Raw genomic sequence first — 20,387 nt, forward strand, 5'->3', positions numbered from 1 at the left:
TTGTGAGTATGAAGTGCCCTTCTCCTTGTTGACCTAGTAAAGGCTTGTCCGTTCATGAGACCCCCCACGTGTGAATGTCTGGGACCGTCACTGAATTTTGATCCCTATCCTAAAATAGATCAATTAATAAATTTAGAGGTCTTCTGGAGAAAGTCTTAGATTTTAATTCTATATTTATTGGCTAAAAGTTGCAGTTTTTAGTGTTAATGCAGATATGGCCACTGTCTGTTATTAGCACAGTCTCAAAGATTGCTGTCCATTAGTCCCCTCTGTAGTGTCCTTTATGTTCTTTTTAGGGACTCATAACAGTATCTCTTTCCCAAGAGGTTGTCATATCCTGGCACCTAACCTTATAAGAGACTGCTTCATAAACTACCATGCCAGTTTACTGATTTACAATGGGAGAAGAGAAGCAGGTGTAGTAAAAGGACCCTGAGCTTGGAGTGGGGGAAGCTAAAGTCTGTTGCCGGCTCCAGAGCCTTTTCTTCTTACTCATAAGGAAACTAAGGCTCAGATGGGCTAAGTGAGGAAATTGTTCTGCATCATCTAAGTATTCCTTTTTAGGTGAGGTTTGAATTGCAGACCACTAGTTGGTCAGAAAAAAACACTCATTTTAATAATTTTAATTTTTTTTCTCTTCCGTTATGGTTTATTACAGGATATTGAATAGAGTTCCCTGTTTTATGCAGTAGGAACTTGTTGTTTATCGATTCTATGTGTAATAGTTTGTATCTGCTAATCCCAAACTCCCAATCTATCCCTCCCCCACCCCCCTTCCCCTTGGCAACCACAAGTTTGCTCTCTATATCTGATTACTCATATTTATTGATTGGTGGGGAGAAGGGTACTGCCTTTTCCTCCTTCCTAATGGTGTTTTGAGCTTGTTTGTAAAAGTTGGAAGCAACCTAAATGTGAGTATAAGGAATTGGTTATACAATTTATGCTATACATATACAGTACACTTACAAAGTAAGGCTGCCATGAAAAATTATGCAGAAGAATATTTAATAATGTAGAAAATATTTGCAAAATATTTTATACAAAAATGTTTACAAAATATTGTACACAAACAAATTGTCTCCGGACTTTTTTTTTTTTTTATAAATTTATTTATTTATTTGTATCTGGCTGCGTTGGGTCTTCGTTGCTGTGCGCGGGCTTTCTCTAGTTGCTGCGAAGTGGGGGTTACTCTTTGTTGCATTGCACGGGCTTCTCATTGCAGTGGCTTCTCTTGTTGCGGAGCAAGGGCTCTAGGTGTGTGGGCTTCAGCAGTTGTGGCACGCGGGCTTAGTTGCTCCGAGGCATGTGGGATCTTCCTGGACCAGGGCTTGAACCCATGTCCCCTGCATTGGCAGGCAGATTCTTAACCACTGTGCCACCAGGGAAGCCCCATCTCTGGACTTCTTTTTTTTTTTTTCCCGAGTATAAGTTTTGATGCCAAAATGGACACTGCTTTGAATAAAAATGTTAACTCATGTGATAGTATAAGTTGATTTTAGTGACTGACAACCTTGATTATCTTTGTTGACCTCATTATTTTAGTCACTTTAGTTCTGTGCTTGGTGAGCACATATTTTAAAAATGTGATTTGGTTATTGGAAACCTTTATTGTTGAACTACTATGAAAACACTGTCCTACAAGCAGAACAGGCATGAATGGACATTGATTAGACAATTTAAAAAGAAACGAAAAAAGGGAGAGTGCCCCCCCAAAAAGATTTTGAAATCAATTTTAATTGATTGTGTTGTTTCATTTATCACCTTTTCTTATTTGAAAAGCATTGTCTCCTTTTTTAAATTTAATTTAATTTTTAAAATTTTTGGGTTGCACTGTGTGGCTTGTGGGATCTTAGTTCCCTGACCAGGGATTGAACCTGCACCCTTGGCAGTGAAAGCACGGAGTCCTAACCACTGGACCGCTGGGGAATTGCCAAAAGCAGTATCTTCTTATGACCCCCTCCCAAATCAAAATATAGAAACACAAGAAGAAAAGTGAAAGCTACCAAAAATCCTACTCCACTGCATATGTTACATTTGGTGTATATGCTGCCACATCCTTTGCAGTGCTGTGTATACCCAAACATAAATAGGCATATATATTGTTTAAAAAATAAAAATATATTACTTTAAATATCAAAGTGCAGTGTATATGTGTATCTATATAGATACATACACTCATACCTAATGTATTTTGATGTTTAACATATGTACATAGGATATGGCTTTCTCTTTGTGCTGTATTATTTAACTCAAGTGGTCTAAGTTCTTGTTAATGTTAGTTCAGAGGTTATCCTTTGCTTTACCTAATATCTGTTGTTATTGTTTTTCCTAACCTTTTACTTCATTAGTCTGTTATTCTTGGTGTTCCCGTCTTTTGCTCAAAATTTAAAGAGTTTGTTTCCATTTTGGACTCTGTATGGTCCAGAAATGTCCAGAAGTCTTGATGCCTTGCATTGGCTGCACCTGTAAAGTTTTACAAAAGGACATTCTTTTAAAAGAGATCTTCTTGCTTCTTGCTTATTGTGGTGGGTCCTGCTGCTATTGCTTTGGGCTTCTCAAACTGCTTGGGTATATGCTGTGTGCTTGAATTCCCACATAGATTGAATAACAGTACCCGTATTCAATACTCATGCAGTACTTTAGCATTCAAAATGTGATTTTACTTACCTTATAATGGTATCTCCTTCACAGGATTATTACCCTTTCTCATAGTCGAAACTGAAGAGGTATTATTTCCTACATCAAACAGTTATATACATTTTGAACCTGAGCCTTCTGATTTCATGTCCCTTTAGTCATTTCATTAAATCATGCCTGTCTTTGTAAAGGCTGTGATGGGTAACTCAGTCTTGCTTTCCAGGGTTATGGATTTTTCACTTTCTTTATTTATATATTTGAGTTTTCAGTCGTCTTCAGTCTCCTGTTGACCGGAACTCCCATCCAGAACAGCCTTCGAGAGCTCTACTCTCTCCTCAGTTTTGTGGAGCCTGATCTCTTTTCCAAGGAGCAGGTGGACGATTTCATTCAGCGTTACCAGGATATTGAGAAAGAGTCTGAGTCAGGTAAGTTCCCTTCTTACAAATCATGCCCAAGAGGTGTGGCCCAGAGACTTCCCTAGTGCATAAGGGTTATAGACAGAAAAGAAAGAGAATCGATAACCAAAGGACACCTTCCAGGGAGATACAGAGCCGTACAAAGGTAAGGTGATGTCAGAGCCCCCCTGCTGTTCCCAACTCCTGCTATTCATGACTCTCTTACTCGTTTGTTACATGATGCTATAGTCGTGCTTATTTGGGTCATTTTCAGAAGAAATAATATCTGCTGATTTGCAGACCTTTTTTTTCCAACATGTAATTTCTATAAGGACATTGTTAACTTCTCACGCTACTCCCTGAGGCAGAAAAGTACGCGGGTGCTGTAGTCTGAAACTGTCATTCAGCTTTCCACAGCACTGGTGTTTCTTTTAACACTGCACCAAAACCAAAAGTCTGGGATGGATGGTGGTGGAAGTACAGGGGGAAGCCTTCCTTGTTTGTACAGTCACCATTTGTAGTCTTCCTCTTGCACCTTTGCCCCCTGCCTCATAGGATTGTCTGTCTACCTCTGTGATATTATCCCAGGATGATTATTCAAAGCAAGTGGTAGACATGCCAACTAGTGGGTATGTATGTACTAGGTGAGTGTGAGTTGGAAAGGCTCCTCACAGCAGAGATCGCCACACCACAGGCTGAAATTTACCTGGGGAGCCTGCTCTGATTGTTCCCATATTTAGGGTTGCTAGATAAAATATATGACACCCAGTCACATATTACACAGGACATATTGATATTAAAAAAATTATTTGTTTATCAAATTCAAATTTAACTGGGCACTTGTATTTTTATTTGCCATATCTGGCAATCCTACATGCAGTGGAATTCCAATTTGGGCTAGTTTTCGAAGTTCAGGACAGCTGGGGAAGGAACAAGGGCGTTGAAGTCAAAGAACTAAGTTTGAGTGCTAGCAACATTAGAGCCAGCTGTGTGACTTTGGATAAGGGGTTTAATTCCTCTGAGCTTCACTTAACTTAGTTATACAAATAGAGACAATATTACCTATTGCCCTACATTTCTGAGCTGTTATACTGATCAAATGCAAAAGTATCCTGGAAACAGACTAGCTCTGTGCAAATGAGATTATTAGTAAGAATCAGAAGGAGCTGGAAAGAAGAACCCAATGAAGGAAGATATACTATGAAAAATTACTGTGCTGGCCTGGAACCCAGAATTGGCATGAAAATGAGAAACAAAAATAAATTGTTGTGGGCTTCCCTGGTGGCGCAGTGGTTGAGAGTCCGCCTGCCGATGCAGGGGATGTGGGTTCATGCCCCGGTCCGGGAAGATCCCACATGCCACGGAGTGGCTGGGCCCGTGAGCCATGGCTGCTGAGCCTGCGCGTCCGGAGCCTGTGCTCCGCAATGGGAGAGGCCACAACAGTGAGAGGCCCGCATACCGAAAAAAAAAACCCAAAAAAACCAAAAAAAAAACTGTTGTATGTTCTCTAGTAATTCATTGCCTTGGTCTTGCTTTTGTCCCACACTTCTTGTGTGTGTGTGTGTTTCCCTCATACAGCAAGTGAACTATACAAACTCTTGCAGCCGTTTCTGCTGAGGCGAGTGAAAGCTGAGGTAGCCACAGAGCTTCCCAAGAAGACGGAAGTAGTGATATACCATGGCATGTCAGCACTGCAGAAAAAATACTACAAGGCCATTTTGATGAAAGACCTAGGTAATCAGAGGGCACTTGTCCATTTAGAAACTAAATGAGGATGTGATTTGCATGCAAGGAAATATTTTATAATCACACTCACTTTGTATAGCAAGACTATGGGATGGAATTTTGTATTCTGAATAATATTCGGGTCAGCTGCAGAGTATCTTTAATATAACTCAGACTTTATTGGTTGGTGCATTTGTGAAATTTCCTCCCCATCCCCCTGCTCCTGGTTTTCCTTATTGCCTTTAGTTAAGCAAACTCTTCTAGGTGTCCCAGTCATGCCTTTCATTTTCCTATCCTGACACATATTTAACACATTGCAAAACGTTTCAGTTAAATCATATTGGGTTGGCCAAAAAGTTCGTTTGGGTCTTTCTGAAAGACGTTACCCGAATGAACTTTTTGGCCAGCCCAATACTATCTGGAAGGAATCGGGACTGGGAAGGGAGAGATAGGGATAGACAGATCTCTCAATTTGCACTGTTTTGTCCCTTGGCTCCAGAATAGCAGTTGAAGAAGGAAATTTAGAATTCTGCAAAAGAGTAACAAAGTACCCCCTGAGTTTGTTTTATAGTTAGGCTTCTTTCTTGAAACAAGGTGATGGTTAAGAAAACGTTGTATCGATGTGCTATTAATTCTTAATGTGATTCAGTGAAATTTGGGAAGTTAATAATAGGTTTGAAAGATATATTATTGAAATGAGTAAGGTTATGTATGGAAACTTACAGGGTTTTTTCTGTTGTTGTCCAGTAGTCCATCTCTCTCTCTCTTTTTTAAATTTCAGACGCGTTTGAAAATGAGATGGCAAAGAAAGTTAAACTTCAGAATGTCTTGTCCCAGCTTCGAAAGTGTGTGGATCACCCATATTTATTTGATGGTGAGGCAGTGCCCTTTTTTCCCACATTACTTTTTGTTGTCATTTCTGTGGCCAACTTCACAGCAAAATTCTTCAAAAGATTTGCCTATACTTACTGTCTATTTTCCCCCATTTTCTCCTGTTAATTTTTTATGTTGATGTTATCTAATGTATTGTTCATATTCAGATTTCTTCAGTTGTCTCCTAAACATCCCTTATGACTTTGTTTTCTTTTTTCTTTTCTTTTTTTAAAGTAATTTTATTTTTATTTTAGATACAATGGGAAAACACAGGAGAATTTTAATCAGAGGAGTGACATTATCTGATTTACATTTTTTTATTGTTTTGAGCTACAGACACTTAAAAAAGAAACAACAGCAAAAACGAAACAAGCAATCCAACCCCCAAAACAGCAGGTGCAGAAAGGATAACATATCCATCCCCCATCCCCTCCCACCATGAAGACCTCCTCCCTTTGCTGGGAGGAGAGTGACATGGTTATACTCAAGGGCAGAAATTGGAGAATGAGAGAATTCTGTACAAATAGGCCTTGTTGACACAATTCTCATTCTCCTTCGCCTTTCCCACATAGTGTGGTTCCTTTTTCACAATTGCCTCTCTTTGTTCAGCACAATAGAAAAGTGTTTAAATTTTGCCACTCTTCTGGGTCTTTTCTTCATTTCCTTAGGAGAGCTCCCTGTGTCATGTAAAAACTTATGGGAAATAATGTGTATACTTCTCTCCTGTGAATCTGTCTCGTGTCTGTCTTTTTTTTAAATTCAAGATCTAGTCATAGATCATGCATTGCATTTGTCTTTTTTTTTTTCGGTACACGGGCCTCTCACTGCTGTGGCCTCTCCCGTTGTGGAGCACAGGCTCCGGACGCGCGGGCTCAGCGGCCATGGCTCACAGGCCCAGCCGCTCCGCGGCATGTGGGATCTTCCCGGACCGGGGCACGAACCCGTGTCCCCTGCATCGGCAGGCGGACTCTCAACCACTGTGCCACCAGGAAAGCCCTTTTTGTCATTTTTGAAAAATTTAATTCACTTATACTTTTGAAGAATCAGGGCAGGTTGTTTTGTGGGATGTCTCATAATCTAAATTTATCTGATCATTTCTTTCTTTTTTTAACATCTTTATCGGAGTATAATTGCTTTACAGTGTTGTGTTAGTTTCTGCTCTATAACAAAGTGAATCATTATCTGATCATTTCTTTATGATTGGATGCCCCTTGGTCTTGAACCCACTTGTTGAGCCTTTTATCACTACCATTCCTAGTTCACCAGCGGTCTCCGAGTGGCTCAACCAATAGTTGTCAGTTCACATTTTAATTAACCTCTCAAAACCTTGACGTAATTGATTGCGTCTTGAGACACCTTTATCCTTTGGCTTCTGGGACAATACTTTCTCTCGCTTTTCCACCTGCCTTACATCTGCTCCTTCTCAGCCTCCTTTGCTGCTTCCCTTTCATCTTACGGATGTCTGTAAATTTCCCTCTTAAGTGCTACTTTAGTTGCATTCTATACATTTTGATATGTAGTGTTTTCATGTTCATTCAAAAAAAATTTTTTTTAAAAATTCACTCTGATTGGTAGCCTTTGGGACCATTCCAGACTTTTTGTGGCTCTGAGGGCTCTGTTACTGATAAGATCAGTGTGGAGGGTTTGCCAAGTCATCTTAAGGAAGTCTTTGCCAAGTAGCAGTATGAATTGTTTTAAAATGTTGCAGAATCTTAATTAGGTGCATATCAGAGCTTTTTTTTTTTTTTTTTTTTTTTAAGAGATGGTGCATTGGGAACATGTAGATTTTGAAGGAAGCCCTCCAGGTTATTCTACTATCCCCACCTTGAGAATGACTCATTTATACATCTAAGCCTATTTCTTGATTTGTTTTCTAGAGTGAGAGCCTGAAGATGTCGATTTTGGGTCTCTCTGGTCTTTAGCATCAGCTTCCTAAAGAGTGGGTTTCTTCCTTGGGTAAACATTTCTTAGGCATATTGGGTGTGCCAGGCTCTGTGATTGGTGTTAGGCAGTGCTGAGATCGTCATGTAAAAAATAATCATGAAATGCCTCAAAGAGATATGAGACTTGGGCCCTTTATCAGTTAGAAGGAGCTTGGCCTCTCCGATAGCCTCGGCTGTCGGCTTTTCTGTTCAGTCTGCCCTGACTGGGGACACATTTATGGGGAGTGGGTTCTTTCTTTTCCAGGTGTGGAACCAGAGCCTTTTGAAATTGGAGGTCACCTGATCGAGGCCAGTGGGAAACTTCACCTTCTGGATAAGCTGCTGGCATTCCTGTATTCCAAGTAGGTGGTAGTTTCATATTTTCTGCTCTGAGCTGGTGACTGTTAAAACCAGAATAAGGGACAACTCTCTGGTTTCTTGAGACTAATCCCAATTCTCCTTTTTTCAAGACCCTGATTCAGGTTCCATCTTCTCTGCAACTACAACCACCACCCCCCCCCATTCCATTCCATCCCATCCCACACCATCCCCTCCATAATCATCCTTTCCTTTCCTGATTTCATACAGCACTTAGGATCCTAATCCAGTGCTTGGCAATGTGCTGCCTTAATCTGCTGTCTGGTTAATTGCTGTATATTAACCATCTCACTCCAGCTGTATTGTTTAGTTCCACAGGGACAGAGATAACATCAAGCATTTCTTGTTTCATTTCCTGCTGGTACCTTGCATTGAATTGGCACATGATAAGTACTTAGTAAATATTTACTTCTGTTAACTGTGGGGCTTGGTTTGAACCCAGGGAGAACTTGGGGACTTTCCCTGAGACATGAGTCGGGCATCGGATGACCGAGTCACTTCTGGAGCCTCTACAGGTTCTGCTAAGTGTTCAGTGGCCTGGTGTCCAGCCTGTATCTGATCTTTCTGATCTCCAGAGGGACAGAGGAGTCTAGAAAAATCCTAGCTTCCCAAGGATTTCAAAGTTATCCCTTAGGGACAACTGACCCAAGTAGGCCTGAACCAACCTAAAACCTCAGATTTGGCAAAACTGTCCAGCATTAGGAATGTGCAAGTCAAATAACTGCACATCTTACTGTATTTTATTGGCTATGATGTATCTACTCTAAGTGTCTTAGTGTTGGAGAAGGACCTGTCAATATCTTCTCTCCAACCTTTTCCTTTCACAGGTGATGAAACAGGCCCAGAGAAGTTGTGTGGCTTGTCTGAGGCCACCACAGCTAGCAAATGACAGAGATGGGATTAGAACTGAGGTCCTCAATTTTAAGTTCTGTGCGATTTCTACCAATCTGGGGCTAGAGTCTTAAAGGGGTTGTTCATAATTGTTCATCTACACCCATTGCAAAATCAGATTAAATTAGTTTTCCTAATGAGCATGTTGTTTTGACAGTGCTGTCCTTCTTTGTTTACACAAACTTTTTTTCTTTTTCATTAGTTATCTACTTTATACATAGTATCCATAGTGTATGTATGTCAATCCCAATCTTCCAATTCATCCCACCCCTCCCTTTCCCCGCTTGGTGTCCATATGTTTGTTCTCTATGTCTGTGTCTCTATTTCTGCTTTGCCAATAAGATCCTCTATACCATTTTTCTAGATTCCACATATATTTGTTAATATACGATACTTGTTTTTCTCGTTTTGACTTACTTCACTCTCTGTGATGGTCAAATAATGGCTGATAGCATGGGGCTCTAAGCTTGACTTTGTTTTTTGTTTGTTTGTTTTGGTCGTGCTGCGCAGCTTGTGGGATCTTAGCTCCTCAACCAGCAGTGAAAGCACAGAGTCCTAACCACTGGACCGCCAGGGAATTCCCTTGAATTTGTTCTTGACTTAATCCATTTTACCACCTCCTTTCCTCTCTCCTCTCCCTACATAAATTTTCTCATGTATCACATGGGATATGAGATGCCACCTGCCCCTTGCTTCTCTAAAGTGATGTTTCTCAGAATTTTTAACCAATAACGCTCTACATTGAAAGGATAGTAACTTTCACCCCCAAGTAGAGAAGAGCTATAGATTGCCAACCACAAGCTCTTTAGGGTTATCAATTTTTGTTTTGTTTTTTGTACATTTGAATTTTGCATTTTTCTCTTCACAAATCTTTTTTATTTTGCTGTTAAAAGTGTATATTTCTTTCCATTTAGTATTTGACATCCTAGAAAGAGGTGTCTTGGTTATCCAGTCTTCCTACACCCTCTGGTGCATTGACACATGCTCCTGGGAATATCCCCACTCTAGTTTGACAACTGCTCTAAGGATACAGCTACATGTGCAGTTATATCCTTACATAAAGTATTTTGCATTACTGAAGAAGTCTCTGTAAATGATTATGACATTTATATTTCTGCTTCAGTATTTCATTTCTTTATAAACTTGCATTCTTTGGTAAGTGTCACCTGAGCGAAACCCACCTTAAATACTATCACAGTTGGCAGTTTTCCTTTTCTTTTTCTTGCCAGGGGCCATCGAGTTTTACTTTTCTCCCAGATGACCCAGATGTTGGATATTCTCCAAGACTACATGGATTATAGAGGTGACATCCCTTGACCACTACATTGCTCAAGACTTTTAGACTTTTAACAGTCCAGATAGGCCCCTGAAGAGTTACCTGGGGTGTGGGGCTGTTACAGAGGAAAGCAGTGTAAGAACATTATTCAGAACCAAAGGAAGATTGCTTACAGTAGGGGCATGCCTGTATATGAGAAGGGACAAATTAGCATTTGGTTTTGAGCTGACAGTGTTTAATTCCACAGAGAATACTTGGAAATGGTTAATGTTTCTCTGTTTTCCCCCTCTGTGTGAAGGCTACAGCTATGAGCGTGTGGATGGCTCTGTGAGAGGAGAAGAGAGACACCTGGCCATCAAGAACTTTGGACAGCAGCCCATCTTTATTTTTCTCCTGAGTACCAGGGCAGGTAGGCCGCATAGACACTGACCAAAGCAGACAAATAAGGGGTGACATGGTACCTTTACATCCTAACCATTAGTATGTTTTTCCTTAATTCTCTGAAAGGTGAGGTTATTACTGAGGAGTGTAAAAAAGGGGAAACTGAGGCAGATGACATCAGTTTATCTAGGTGCTGGACTTCTAGCATGGTGTTCTTTTCTATCCAACTGATCTAAGCTTTCATCTCATCAAGGAAGTAAGGCTAAAACCTGGGGTCATTGGAAAGTAATTCTAATCTGCTTTGACTATTGACCTGGGATCATCCTGAAAGATTTCTATGATTTTCTGCAAAATTTTAGTCACATTTGATAGAGACAGCTTACCTTCCCAGCCATGAAATGAGATAGCAACCTGTCTACTAGTTGTCCTTCCTACAAGTAGCTCTTGAATAGTGTTGTAAAAGCTTAATAAAAATCTAGTATTAAAAAATGTGAGGGCTTTCCTGGTGGCGCAGTGGTTGAGAGTCCGCCTGCCGATGCAGGGGACATGGGTTCGTGCCCCGGTCTGGGAAGATCCCACATGCCGCGGAGTGGCTGGGCCCGTGAGCCATGGCCGCTGAGCCTGCGCGTCCGGAGCCTGGGCTCCGTAACGGGAGAGGCCACAACAGTGAGAGGTCCGCGTCCCGCGAAAAAAAAAAAAAAAAAAAAAAATGTGATAATGAAATTGCCAGCTTGTTAGAATTATTTATAACATTGCCTGTATAAACTTGTTAAAAATATTATACATGACATTTATAGTGTTTTACCAGTTACAGAATGTTTTCATTTTTTTAAATAATACGACATCAGCTCTTAGAGATGAAATTATTCTCATGTCATGGAACAAGCCAGACCTTAAGTTAGTTTTAAACTCATAGAATCTTAAGTTTCATTATTTTATTTTTTGTAGACCTAAATCTTGATGGAATAGATGCAGGAGCTCTGAAGGGATATGTGTCCTCTATAAATAAAGGGAGATCAATATCTTTATGAGAAGAGAGTTCAGGCTTACTTAGTAAGCATTTATTAAGCGCCTAGTACTATAAAAAGAAGTGTTAGATATACTCCTTGACCACAAGGAGATTGTTCTGCCTGTGTACGTCTCACCTCTGTATTGTGAAGATCTGGTCAGATTCATTTGACCCCACTCACTTCCAAGATCATCGACTGCACCCTGAATCTCAGCCATTTGTTCCTGTCATTAGTTGTCTCAGGGGTAGACTTAGGAAAGACCGAAAGGATCAGGGCAAACATCATCACTGTTGGGAAAACAGCCCTATTTATGCTTTACTGATTTCATCATCTTCATATTCAGAGAGCAGCATTGTTTGAAACGTCTAAAATTAGGAAGAAAGAGATCTCTGCTTTTCAGCTAATCTCCTTGGAGTTCTCAGAATTAGTTGAAACACAGTGATCTTTTAGAAGCCAAAGCAGTTCTGGACATGAGTCTTTTCCAAACACTGTCCTGTTTGCTCTTGCTTTTTAGCTGTAGATTTGCATCATTATCATTTATTCAGCAGTTTCCCTCCAACTTTCAAATATTTCTGATTGAGTCATATCGCCACCAGGTGGCAGTGATAGCTCATGAATATGTCCCAAAGAAGTCTGGCTACAACTTATTTATAAAATATCGCCCCTTCATGAAGAAGAGTTGAACTTAGGCAACATTAACGCAAGAAGAAGAAGAAAATTTTTAGGGAGCACACTTTAATGAAAGAAGTGCCTGGGAGGTATTATGGAATAGTGGGTAAAAATCATAGGCTCTGGAGCCAGACCATGTGGCGCTGAATCTGGTACTTTCTCTTTCCAGCTGTGCAACTTCCAGTAAATCCCTTAACCTCTCTGTGCTTCCATTTCAACATCTATAAAATGAGCATAATAACAGTAACTGCTCATAGGATTGTTGCGAGGATTAAAGGAGTTAATATATGTAAAGTGCTTATTAAAACAGTGCCTGGCAAGGAGTAAAGCACAGCACCCGGGTAGCCATCATTATTACAAAGTATAATTTAGCATCTCGCAGTAATCAGTCTTTATTATCTCTTTATTCCAACTTTAATTTTATATGAAGGGTTTAATTAGAATATTCCTGCCTGGCTTGTCTTGAGATCCAGCATAGAGACAGTAGCCTGTCTCAAAAGTTAGTCCTTAATTTTGGCTCTTGGAACAAGCCGTTTCAGGCTTGCTTGTTTCAGCAACGAGCTGTAACGACCCTGCAAAGAGGGAGTCAGTTTTGTACTTGTTTCCACATTAATCAAAGAGAAGGCTGTAATTTGCCTTCATGGTTCTCTTAATTAATTCCTGTAGTCCAAGGAGCCTCCCCAGCCCTTTTCTTACAGCGCTGAAGAAAGACCGGAAAGTTGTCCCAGGGAGTGTTCTTGTCCTTTGGTTGGTTTTGTTACCTTGTCTTTGATTAATGTGGAAACACATACAGAAGAGACTTAACTGAAGTTTTCTCCAGTCAGAGGGAGGTAGCTTCCCCGCTCCTCTTGGGAGTGTAATAAATGGCATCCCCTCTTCTCATTAACTTGTATCAGGGGTCTTACTGCCTAGTTGTACCTTGCAATGGATGTTAAGAGCTCTTCTCTTAATGTTGCCCACAGCAGACCTCACTCATACTTAAAACTGGTTCTGAAAGAGCATGTGGCCTTCTCTATAGACGATTCTAAACAAATTGCAATGAAGATTTTTAAACAGAAGAGATTTAAGATGGCTTCAGGGCATGAACTTAAGTACCCACTTTTGCTCCTTACCCCTGCTGCCCTCATTCTGTTACTTTCAGTCGTTAAACTTTCCCAAGTCAGGTGATAGGAGCCCAGGTAGGACTTTTAACCACTACAAGGCTCTGTCTGGAGTTGGGGATGGGGGTGTCAGTTTGAAGGATGATGCCAATTGTTTTGGCTGCTCTCAATTTATCAATCTGGCCACTGTAGCCTTGCGTCTTTATTGTCTGGTCCCTAGCCCATGTGCTGCTGATAACATTCTTTTTTGCATTGTTTTCAGGTGGAGTTGGCATGAACTTAACGGCAGCAGATACCGTTATTTTTGTTGACAGTGATTTCAATCCGCAGAATGACTTGCAAGCAGCTGCCAGGGCTCACCGAATTGGCCAGAACAAGTGAGAGATTTAAGCATAGCACGGTTCCACTTCCTTGGCTCCTGAGCAGTTCTGGGTTGGGGAGGAAGGTGAAGAGTGTGGGCCGGTGACAGTCCTAGACTGGAGGGCGAGAGACCGCTAGGTTTTAGCCCAGCTCTGTTGCTCACTCACGAGTAGAACTGGGATGGGCATGTTATTATACCATACTTGCTTTGTTAAAAAGAGCAAAGTCGGGCTTCCCTGGTGGCGCAGTGGTTGAGAGTCCGCCTGCCGATGCAGGGGACACGGGTTCGTGCCCCGGTTCGGGAAGATCCCACATGCTGCGGAGCGGCTGGGCCCATGAGCCATGGCCGCTGAGTCTGCACGTCCGGAGCCTGTGCTCCGCAACGGGAGAGGCCACAACAGTGAGAGGCCCGCGTACTGCAAAAAAAAAAAAAAAAAAAAAAAGCAAAGTCAAATTGTGAAAGGACTAGAAGGAAGCTTTAGAAGTTATTTATCTCATCCTTCCTGAATTAAGGTCTAATTCAGTTAAAAAATGAAGTTACGGCTTTATGGAGCTAAGCTAAAAAGATAAGTCTTACCCTTTGGCCTGAGGATGATTTAGATCTCCCAAAAGTTTTCCTCCACCACAGATAAGGAACCCCAGTTATGGCCATCTCATCCCTCCCTTGACCTTTTTGGAAAGGTTCAGTGAGAATTAGAGGCCGGATCTAACAAATGCTCAGGTTCACATACAACCACTTCCCTTTAGTTGTACCCTGAACATGGCATTTTGGGTGTGTCTTCTTTTAGGCGTATTGACCTTGCATGCTTGTGCCCTTCTTTGCAGACCCTTCTATGTTAGCGCATTGCTTTCCTTTGACTTCTGTACAGGTCCGTTAAAGTCATTCGGCTGATTGGCCGAGACACTGTGGAAGAAATAGTCTGTAGGAAAGCAGCCTCCAAGCTGCAGCTCACCAACACCATCATAGAAGGGGGCCATTTTACTCTGGGAGCCCAGAAACCTGCTGCGCATGCTGACCTCCAGGTAAAACATATTCTTCACTTTAGAATGTGTCCTGGTTTTAGTCAGTGCTCCTGTGGATGAGAAAGTAAATGAATTAACCACCCACTCTCCCCAACCACACATTTGTTCTCTGGCCAAATTCCTACCGGCCATCGTATCTACTGCGTGCAAGCTGCTGTGGGAGCTAAAATGAATCTGATATATAAAGGCAGAACGAGGATGGGCTTTGGATCCCTCTGCTTGGATTCAAATCCAAGCCTTGCCACTTATTGGCTGAGTGGCTTTGAGGATCTCTTAACCTTTGTTTTTCTAAAAGTGAGGATACCACAAGTTACCTCGGGGCCTTGAGAATTAGATAAACAGCTCAGCATAATAAATAATGGTTAATCTCATACCTCCATCTTAACCCCAGACCCTTTGATTAGCACTCTACATCACCTTCTTCATATTCAGAGGAAGGTGGACAAGATCAGGAATTCAAAATTATGCCATAGCAAAAATAGACGAAAGAACTAGAGTTAATTGCTTAAAGAAGGGGACGCAGGATAGGAAGCAAGTGCTGGCTTGGAAGACTTTAGAAAAAGCTGTCTTCTGGAAGAGGGCTTAGCGATATTCTGTAGCAGCCCTTGGGTTAAAACTGGAACCCATATTACGATATATCCCAGGTTCTCCCATTTTGACCCAGGGATGAGGGGCTGGAAGCGGAGAGACCAACTCCTAGGATACTGGAAAGATCCAGGTGTGAAGTGAGTAATAGACCTTTGACGGGCCGTAGCAGTGGGAGGGTCTGGAGTGAGCAACGTTACAAAAGAAGAAATGACAGGAGTCGGCTGCTTAGAGGTGGGAAGCTAGGGAGATGGAAAATTCAAAGATGTCTGTAAGGTCTTAAGCCTGGATGATGAGGATAGAAATTAGGAAGATAGAAGGTAGGCAGAGTTTTAGGAAGGGAAGGTAATCTACGCTTTAATCAACAGAGTTTGCAGTAAAAAATAAAATATAAACAAAACTATTATTAGAGGAAAACTCAGAGACAAAAATTTCATTTGCAAAAGTTTGTAAGAGAGTAGGCTTTAAAGGAACTAGTTTATCAAACAGAAAATATCAAGACAACAAGTATTTAGAGGAAAAAAAAAGTTAAACACTATTATAAGCAGAATTACCCAGTTTACAGTTAGTCTGGTTAAAGAAAACATTTTCTCACATGGCTATCATATCCACAAAGACCAGTGCATATCTTTACATCAGCTTTGCAAAAGACAGGGCTCACATTGGTTTTGTTAGTGAGTTGGTAACTTACAGGAAAGGCTCAAGGTTTCTTTTATTTTAGGTCTAGAACTAGAAAGTATCCCTGGGTTTTATGCATTTACTTGTTTGATTTTTGTTTATCTCAAGGTGCAAAGTGTGTTTTTTTTCTTTCTCTGTTCTTCCTTTGGTTCCCAATTGATGTGTGCACGCTTATCCATGCTGGTGGCAGGGCCGGCTGTACGTATTTTTTTCACATTATCCAAAAGGCAATTACAAATGTAAGATGAAAGCTTGAGAGAGCGGTAGGGACAGACTGCAGAGACTCTTAAATATAGTTCTTCATGCACGAGTTCTCCCATAGAACCTTGAGAGTGACAAGTTCAGCATTGGGTCTGGTGGTGGGAATAGATGGCGGAGCCTTGGAGTGCCCACATTCTGGGTGTGGGAGGAGGAGGGGTTGTCAGTGAGAAGTTGGAACTCTCTCCCAGTGCAGGAGGGGCTTGGGATTCAGTCGGGGTGTCCTTGTGATGCGGGCTGCTGGGCATGTCCATGTGATTGAGTAGACATGCCTCTGTGCTGTGGGCCAAATACTAGTGGGAACATAGACCCCTGGCTATTTGAGAGGGGCTCTGTCGGAATCTTGCCCAGCTTGGAAGGTGGTTATCAGAAGGTTACGTTCTGGCTCTAATGTCTGATTTCTCTCTTCCCTGCCAAGACTCTGCAAGTTATCTCTTTGGTTGCCAAAAGCAAAGGTAACAACCCAATGCCCTTGTCTCAGAAGAAAGCAGAGTTTGTTTGTAAAATAAAAAGAATCCAATAGTAAAAGATGTAACTGTTGTTTAGTAAATTTAAGAAGTATAGGATCCTGAAGTCCTCAAGGAAGGAAGGTTTGTTATCCTGCAGGAGGAACGTAATAGAAACAGAGAGAGGCAGATGCAGATGTAGTGAACATTTATTGAACGCTTACTGTGTGCTAAGTATCATATGAAGTGCTTCTCTCCGATTGTTTCCGTGAATATGAATAACGAGAATGCGGTAGGCCCTCTCTTTATTCCTATTTTGAATAATTTGCCCTAGGACACTCATTTATTAGGACGCCAATCCAAGTACTCTCTAACTTCCAAGCACATGCCGTTAATTACTGTAAGATATTGCTTCTCTAAAAACACAGGTAGTCCCTTGGTGACTGAGACACCTCACAAGTGAAAGCATAAATGTAAGGTAGACTGAAGGGAGTGTCCCAGGACAGACCAGTCGTTTTCATAAATAGTTGGCTTTCTTCTGTTTTTGGTGCCAGTCGCCTTGTTATATATGTCCAGGTTAAAGATCAGTGTATCCAGGTTTGTTTGATGCTTAGGTGAGCTGTCTAAATTTTTTTCAAGCTGATACAGAATACATTAAGATTTCCAAGTTACTCACAAAATACACCCTCTGGAGATAACTGACCCAGTCTAAAGAGGCAAGATGCAAATGAGCCAAGATGTGAATGCGGCTTGGTTCGGGGTCTCAGAGTGATCACTTAGGGAAGTACAGAGTTGGAAGTAGGAAGCTAAAGCCAGGAAAGATGATCTGAACGTTTTAGGTGGTTCCTGCAGCCCTAGGGATAGGCTGAGGGTACATTAGAGAGAAGGAAAGAGAAGCAGGGTAGTGCAATGCTAGAGGAATGTCCAGCAGCATTAGAATTGAGAAAGGGCTTTCAGGTCTAGTGGTTGGGAGCTGTTACTGGTCTTTGTGAAGGCGGTTTCCATAGAGCACTGCGGCAGGAACAAAATTGCCAAAGGAAAGAAGTCACATAGGAAGTACCCCATGTAGCCCTCTCGTTCCAAGAAGTTTGGCAGTGGAAGGGATGGGAGAGTAGCTAACGGGGTCTGTGACTTCTCATGTGGCTGCTGGGCTTGCCTGTGAAAAAGACTCCATGAGAAGTGCTAAGATAATGCAGGAAATGGCTGTTATTCAAAAAAAGAAAAATTGGAGGCTCAGATTTTTTTGTTTATTGAGAATTGTTAAAGTCAGCATCTCTGACTATCATTTATCACTCTCTGCTTACCCATCATCCAACTACAAAACAGCCCCATTCTCATGGGGAGAGAAAGAAGGCTGAGCATCAGAGGAGGAGTGTGCCTGGTGTCGTTAAGCCACTTTGCAAATCACTGATATCCAATGTTTGTTTTCATGAGGGCCAACTGGACTTTTTGTTTTCTTCATTCAAGTTGAGTGAGATACTCAAATTCGGTTTGGATAAACTGCTGTCCTCTGAGGGGAGCACCATGGATGAAATAGACCTGGAGTCTATCCTGGGAGAAACAAAAGATGGCCAGTGGATCTCTGGTGCCCTGCTGACAGCAGAAGAAAGAAGCAGAGAACAAGAGGAAGGAAGTAAGTGGGGGGGGTGAGAGCAGAGCCAATGGTGCGGCCACCCCAGGCTAGAACATGAGTGAGATGGGTCCCCAGGGAAAGTCCTGGATACTGCTCCTAGGACGTCCTTTTCCTGTCCAGCCCAAGTCTCATCCTAGGCACACTGTTTAAGACTTAACATGGTTCAAGAACTCTTCCTAGGCTGATTGGAAATTGTCTGGCTGTTCCCTTGTATCTGAACTTTGAACCAAATTGATGATGCTAATGCTTATGGTAGTATCAATCTCAAGGATTTTAATTTGTGTTTTTTCCTCCCTTGATTGCAAGCATCTTCTCCTTTGTTTATTAGTAAATCCTTCTGTCCTTAGTATGATACTGCACATAGTGATCCCTTTTCTGAATAGTAGAATGAGTTATTTTTTAAATTATAGTTAACACCAGTTGAGCATTAAGTGTGAACTTATGTGCCTTATACCTGTGTTTTCATTTCACCGCTCTGTGAAGTGAGGTACCGTTAATTTTAATTTTTTTAGTGAAGCAATATATATGATCATGAGATGATCTTGTCTTTTGCTTTCTGATTTGGGTCAACATTTGTCTTTTGTCCATTTCTATTTCTATAGTATTTTAATTTCTTATTTGAAATTTTTTTTTTCACATAGTAGCTTTGTAAGGTTGTTCCCTGTTGTCTTAGGGTTATTTTGAAATGACTTTATTTTCCCATACCAGTGGCAACAGATGTTCAGTGCAGACTGGGGTGAGAGGTCTGATAGTCTTACTAGGCTTCTTAATTCAAGAGTACCTTATTCCATTCATACAGAGAAGGGCAGTTTCTTTACCCGACGCTGCTTCCTTTTATTGGGTGGAGAGTGGGCTGGCATGACTTCCGGTTTTGTGATTCTCTTTTGTTTCTGTACGACCCTGAATTTCCATCACTTGCTTCCTTCTTTCCCTTTGCCACCAAACTGTCAAAGCACATCTTCCCCTTCTAAGTTGTCTCTTTCCCCCAGAAGCAGTGCCTTCCCAGATTGTAAGCTGCAACTACTTTCTAGTTCCTTCCTTTCAATTCCTTAGTAGCCGCTGCTCTGATCTGCCAGTCTCAGACCTTTCTTCATTATTTTCCCATTTGGGGTGTGTCCTTCTCGTGTGGGATAAATTTGATCTGTGTCTGACGTTGCTAGAACACCGCTGCCTCTTTTCTGTGCGGTGTCTGCCTGACTCTACTCCAGCGTGGGCTTGGGAGCCAACTCAGCTGGTTTGAGATGTTCATTTCTCTACCTACCTGCAAATTGAAGTTTGTAGTACTCTCTGCCTCCTAGTTTTGTAGTAGGCGTGGGTTCAGGGTGGTTTTGGTATCATTGTTGTTCTGTATGGTTTTTATAGGATGTTTGGGGAGATTGGAACGTCAGCAGCTGGCATGATTCTACAAGACAGTGCTCGTTGACTTTCCTCGTAGTTTAGCTTTTAAATTTTTTAATACTAGCATCCCATTTTTATTCTTCAAGAACTCTTTCTTATTCTCTGCTTGTTGTTTTAAATGTATCTTGTTCTCATTCCAGGGATATAACATCCTCTCTGAAGACATTTATTATAGCTTTTAAAAAGTATTCCAGGGAGAATATTTATTGTATCTTTTAACAAAGTATTCTTCTACTCGCTGTGTTGTCTCTCTTTTCTCCAATTGCTTCTCCTTCTTTTTAAAAAATTTGTCTTGTCCTTGTTGGTAGTTTTCCTGAAATACCTGGTGTGCTCTGGCTGGCTGTTCACGTGTGCTGGTGAAATGCCAAAGCTGATGGGCAGCTCCGGCCTGAGCAGGTATCTGGGCTCCCGGGGCTTATTCCAGCATCACTGGTAGGTGAGCTGTCTTTCACACTGAAGGGGACCTTCCCAGATGTCTGTATTCGAAGTCTTTTCTCTGGGCAACTCTGTTTCTCCAGAGACGAATCCTTTAATATCCTTCTTGGATGAGGTGGGTAAGGGTCGGAATAACCTGTTTGCTCAGATTGAGGAGACAACGTGAGTAAAGGGGTTCAGGGCACTCCTGTATTTGGTGTGCAGATTTTCTCTCAGTTCCCCCACCCCTCAGTTCCTTGTCCATGGTAAGTTCTAAGCTTTTGGGGGATTGAAAGGGTCTGTGTTCTTATAATCATCTCCTGACTAGGCACCTG

At 41.5% G+C, this 20,387-nt stretch overlaps 1 protein-coding gene across 5 annotated transcripts in view; it reads left to right on the forward strand.

Moving 5' to 3' along the window:
* CHD1L (chromodomain helicase DNA binding protein 1 like) overlaps positions 1 to 20,387 on the forward strand; it is a 51,203-nt gene that overhangs the window by 15,992 nt on the left and 14,824 nt on the right. For all 5 annotated transcript variants that reach the window (XR_003429579.1, XR_003429580.1, XM_027091099.1 and 2 more), the window contains exons 7-15: positions 2,900 to 3,062; positions 4,611 to 4,766; positions 5,539 to 5,631; positions 7,818 to 7,914; positions 10,051 to 10,124; positions 10,396 to 10,506; positions 13,520 to 13,634; positions 14,487 to 14,640; positions 18,075 to 18,240. Coding sequence is in view for 3 of the 5 variants with exons in the window: in XM_027091099.1 (XP_026946900.1) it covers positions 2,900 to 3,062; positions 4,611 to 4,766; positions 5,539 to 5,631; positions 7,818 to 7,914; positions 10,051 to 10,124; positions 10,396 to 10,506; positions 13,520 to 13,634; positions 14,487 to 14,640; positions 18,075 to 18,240 (1,129 nt within the window). In the remaining 2 variants the exon portion in view is untranslated. The remainder of the gene's footprint in view (positions 1 to 2,899; positions 3,063 to 4,610; positions 4,767 to 5,538; positions 5,632 to 7,817; positions 7,915 to 10,050; positions 10,125 to 10,395; positions 10,507 to 13,519; positions 13,635 to 14,486; positions 14,641 to 18,074; positions 18,241 to 20,387) is intronic.

This window comes from Aethalodelphis obliquidens, unplaced genomic scaffold (genome assembly GCF_003676395.1).
Source record: "Aethalodelphis obliquidens isolate GAN/ISIS:26980383/991018 unplaced genomic scaffold, ASM367639v1 scaffold70, whole genome shotgun sequence".
In the NCBI taxonomy this organism is placed as follows: domain Eukaryota; kingdom Metazoa; phylum Chordata; class Mammalia; order Artiodactyla; family Delphinidae; genus Aethalodelphis; species Aethalodelphis obliquidens.